Source organism: Benincasa hispida, chromosome 3 (assembly GCF_009727055.1).
Source record: "Benincasa hispida cultivar B227 chromosome 3, ASM972705v1, whole genome shotgun sequence".
In the NCBI taxonomy this organism is placed as follows: Eukaryota; Viridiplantae; Streptophyta; class Magnoliopsida; order Cucurbitales; family Cucurbitaceae; genus Benincasa; species Benincasa hispida.
This window is the reverse complement of record NC_052351.1, coordinates 30,625,167-30,630,315: the sequence shown is the minus strand read 5'-3', so window position 1 is coordinate 30,630,315 and position 5,149 is coordinate 30,625,167. Positions and strand designations below refer to the sequence as shown.

Sequence of the window (5,149 nt, the reverse complement as noted above, 5' to 3'; positions counted from 1 at the left end):
CTCTTATATGCCCCACAAAACCTCAAATTTGTCTTACGATCAACTGACCCACGTCTATTGGAATGTCACGTGCGATGCAGTATGCGGCCATGACTCTATCCCTCGAAATTTTTTTGTTATAGGAAGTCGGGATGAGTCACCGTTTCACCAAATATACCCAAAGTCACGCCTCTGGAAGCAATGTCTTCGATGCCAGAGTTCTGATACCTTTTAAGGAAACCGACCACTGAGTGCCACGTTGCATTAATGTCTTCAGTGCATCTTCCATCTGCTCTTCTGTAGGATCTTCAATGATTTATTACCCGGCACATTCGGGATGTCATTCATCTGATATAATTCATTGATGTCCTTTGCGCTGAAAGGCACCACTCCCCCTTTCATGGTCACCGCATCTTTGGTGCCATGGAGCCGTCCATTGTAGAAGTCACGCACTACCTTTGGAATGATGATGGATGGGCAATGGCAAAATGTTCCCCATCCATGCTCCAATACAATGCTTATGATCAGGTCTAGTAGTGGTGTTGGCACACGGAATAAACCCATCTCCATCATCATATCGTCATTTTCTTTCTTCCTTGATGGTCATCCCTTAGCCAATGCAGACTCACTGCTTTCTACAACTGCTTTGCCTTTCTCTTTGGTCAACGCAAGGTGGGATTTCTGCTTTTGTTTCCTTTCCCTTGCCTTGCGTTGTTCTTCCTTCTCCCACTCTGCAATTTCTTTTCCCTTCTTCTCTCTTATGCGCTGAACATTTGCTTGGTGCTTCTTCTCCTTTTCTTCCTTCTTCTTCCTCTTCTCTTTTTTCTTTCTCAAATTCTCTTTTGAACTGATTTGAGGATAGCAAAATGCATTGTTCTTCCTCGAGCCTTTTCCTTTCTACTTCTGCTGATATCTCATTGTTGCGGCGCATCTCCTTATCATGTAATTTTCTTCTTCTACTACCTTCTGCGATGATTTGTTATGCCCGCAACATTTTCTCTTGCTTTTCTTCCTCCACTTTTCTTCTCCTCTCCTTCTCCTCTAATGCTTCTTGCAAAATTGATGGGTCAATTATTGACCCTTGTGGCGCATTCTCCTTGCGACGTCGCGGCAAGGGGGTGATGTCTGCATCTTCTCCATCATCAGTCGTAACCAATGTTACTTACATTGTTTCCTCCTCGGGTTGTGCTGATTCTCTTAGTTTCGCTGACTCTCCCTTATCACCCCTTACAGAGGTGGATTCTCCATCTAATTTTGGGATCTCAGCCCTCTTTCTCCTCTCTTCCTCATTCTTCAGGCGCATCTTCTCTCGCCTACGTTCCATCTTCTCATCCATTCTTCTTTCCTTTTTCTTGATTGGATGGGCTTTCTCATCTCCTTTATCTCTCTTCTCTTTGATCTTCCTCTTCTTCTTCTTCTCTTCAGCCACTTCAAGCTGTTTCTCCGCCACTGCTTCTTCCAAAGCGACCCTGATGGGTGCCTCATAGGATTCTGCATTAGCAGTTTCCTTAGGATCCAAGATTTCCAGAGCACTTATCCTTGATGCTTCCTCTATCTCCTCCTTCGAAGGTAGTGGCTGGTTCACAACCCCAGCTTCAAGCAGTCCTCCTTCTTTCTCCATGTTGCTAAGTATACTCCCAAACACCTCCTTATCGTCCCTTCTCTTCTTTTCACTTTCAAAGGACAATGTTGGGAGTGGGGTGCTTTTTGAGCTCTGCCCCATTTTAAGCTAGAGTGGTACGGCTGCTACAGGCTTTCGCTGAGGTTTTCCAGCGATTTGAGGGATGGTTTGTGGCTGGACGACGAGATGGCGGCTTTCCGCCTCTCGAGCATTGATTTTGGCTGACGAGAGTGATGAGGGTAAAGAAGATTGATGGGAAGATTGGTCGACCATGGATGAACTGAGCAAGAAAGCTGGGAAATACTTAGGATTTTAGGAAGAGAGTAAGTTTAGTATGCAAAGGCGGTTTAGGGTTTTATGGTTGCAAAGAGATTCAAGTAAACAACCTAAGACGGAGGAGACAAAATTTATAGGTTGGGCCTTGCTGGGCCCAACGCGAATTCTGCGGTGCAGGCCTCGAGGTACTCAAAAAGCCTGCCGCCGCGCGCCTCACATTTATGAATTTTTAGAGACGTATTTCCTTTCAACTACGAATTCATCATGTCTTCGGAAGCCTAAGCGATTGGACTTCTCAATTTGCAAAAAGATTTTTTTTCTTTGGTGATTTATTCGGATGGGCGCAAGGTTAAGAATTAATGCAAGGCATCCATCTATGCAAATGTATCTTTGCAGAGGACGGGCAACAATGCACGTATCCTCGCAACACACCCCTTAACTCAACACATTTCTGGAGGACGGGCGCACGGTATTTCTACTGGCACAACACTACCTCAATATAGTGCATTTTCGCTATGGACGGGCAAAGAATACATACGAGTGCAACACACCCCTCAGTGCAATGCATTTGAGTTGGATGAATGCAAAGTGTATTTTGTTGGTACAAGATGCACCCATCATCGCAATGCATATCAGATGTGTTTTATTTTGTTTTATTTTTCATCAACGCAAGTCACAAGGACTTTGCGGTATTAAATTTCTATTAACCAATCATTCACCAATTTAAGAATAACGCATTTAATACACAAAAGTAAGGAAATTAAAGAGAACATGGAAATAAATGCAAGAGAATTAAATGACTCATAATTTCATAAAGCATAAAAACAAATTGAATGAAGCAATAAATGACAAAGTTCATGAAGCAATAAAGACAATAATTAGAAAGCATGGAAACATAGGATTGAGATATGGACCAGAAGATAATTTTCCATGATGAACACAATCCACACCTCCGTAGGCGATCCAACTTGCCTGCCCAATGTCTTCAAGGACATTGCTCCTTCCCGTGAGATCCCGGGGCTTCAAAATTACTTGGCAACGTTCTAGGTCTTCTATTACGTAGTTCGGATGCCAGCTGCCCTACTTGAATGTCCAAGTTTCTGATTGAAGACGCCTACGCCTGCATCACCGCGTCGTTTTTATCCATATATTGCTTGAGCAGGGCCTCCAATTAATTTCCCGGTGTGTTAGAGGAGGATGGTTGTTGTTGCAGTTGTCTCTATTGACCCTGATTCTGATTGTGGTGAAAGGTGGAGGGTTTCCTCGATTCCCGGAGTTGCTATTTTAATGGTTACTTGGCCCACCTTTCTTATGATTTCCTCCCCAACCGAAGTTAGGCTCATTCCCTCAACCAGGATTATACGTCTTGCTGTACGGATTGTTCTGGATAGCGCATACTTGTTGTGGGTTCGATGGGCACATTTCCACCGCATGGCCCCCTCCACAATGAACGCAACTAATTACGGCCACTTATGCCGGCATATTAGGTTGCGCTGACCCTTGGGAGATGACACCTTGATTAAGCGCCATCGACTGGAGGATAGAGGTTACCGCAACCATTTATGCGGCCAAAGCTGTCATTATCTCAACAGGCACAATGGCAGTATCATTTCTTCTTCTTTCAGAGCCTCTTCCTCCGTACCCGTCATCAACCCATTCATTCATATTCTGCAAGATGCGGTCAAGGATGAACTTGGCTTAAGTGTATGTTTTATCCATAAAACCTCTTGCCGCGGAGGCATCAACAATAGCTTGCGTTGATCTGTTCAGGCCATTATAGAATGTTTCCATCAGAACGCAATCGGGTATCCCGATATGCAAAAAATTCTTCACCAATCTTCTGAATCGCACCCAGGCGGTGCTTAAGGTCTTGTTATCCATCTGCTTAAAGTTTAATACGTTCTTTCGTCGTCTTGCATTGACTGCCGGAGGGAAAAACTTCTTCATAAACCGTTCAACCAACTGGTCCCAGGAAGTTATTCATTTGGCTCTAGTGAATGAGCCCACCTCTTAGCCTCATCCATCAAGGTGTAAGGGAAGAGGTATAATCTAATACCTTCTGGGGTAACGCCAGGTATGGAGAAATTACCACACATCTCGACAAAACTGGTCAAATGGGCATGTGGGTCCTCACCTTGCAGACCACCAAACTGCCTCGCATTCTGAATCATTTGGAGCATGACAGATTTAATCTCGAATCTTGTGTTCTCCTCAACTATCGATCTTGAAATTCCAGGCAAAAAATCATACAGATTAGGTGCCGTGTAGTTCTTCATTGGGATGTTGCGGTCAGCAGCAAGGAAAATGGGATCTTGCGCTGGCCGGCCCACCCCTTGATTCATTTCGGGTGCCACATTATCATTGTTATTTTCTGCTATGTTGGCTCTCTTCTGCCTTGCTCGGTTTTGGCATGCCCTTGCGCGAAATGTACGCTTGATCTCTGGGTCGGCTTCGAATTCTAGTTCAGTTTCAGTACTCATAAACCGTAAGACTGCTCTTCACAACAAACGGTCATTACAAAGAGATCTGTGCTGCAAAATATCACAAACGTACTCAACACTAACCGTTACCAATCCTCGGCAACGGCGACATAAACTTGATGACTTGAAATTGATGGTATGTTGTGCATGCATGATGCTGTGCTACAAGCTCATGTTGCCATAAACTTGTAATGCTAAATGTAATCTTATGCTATGTTATTGATCATGATCATTTTATGCGATAATACTTCTAGATATATGCATTGTTAACTATATGCTTGTAGTATGCTATGGAGTAATGCGTTGTCACAAGTTTCCTTGTGCTGAAACCAAGTATAATTCCAACGCAAGTTTCTCAGAGTAATCCGAGGTCGAACACAGGGATTGTTTTCGTTAATGGTTTACTTTTGTGATACATGCGACCGGTTTTTAAAATTAATAAGAATTGGGTTGGTACATGAATTTAAAGTTACGGTAAAATAAAGTTGCGTTAATAAACTAAATTGCGATAAAGATAAACCTAAGCTAATGTGATACAAGATACAAGATACATGATATACATAATACTGAGTTCGAGACTGACTGTGAATTTTATACAAAGGATCGAGGTATGCGATGGCAAGTCTTTATGGATGAATCAGAAGGAGAAAAAATAATTAGTACAAACGTCGCAAGTTTGTTAATTGTGTTAAAGATGTAACTAAGGTTCCGCTTTCCCTTCGCGTACACCTCTCGGTGATCGGCCGCGTTCCCATATCTCTATGGTGAAATAGGGATGAACGTGGTGAATGCA

The 5,149-nt window shown here is 43.3% G+C and overlaps 1 protein-coding gene across 1 annotated transcript; it reads right to left on the bottom strand.

Annotated features, from left to right (window-relative positions):
- Positions 1-1,141: 1,141 nt before the first annotated feature.
- Positions 1,142-1,702, bottom strand: LOC120073528 (nucleolar protein 58-like). Its single transcript, XM_039026367.1, has one exon. It carries the CDS (start codon positions 1,700-1,702, stop codon positions 1,142-1,144), a length of 561 nt encoding a protein of 186 aa, XP_038882295.1.
- Positions 1,703-5,149: the final 3,447 nt, after the last annotated feature.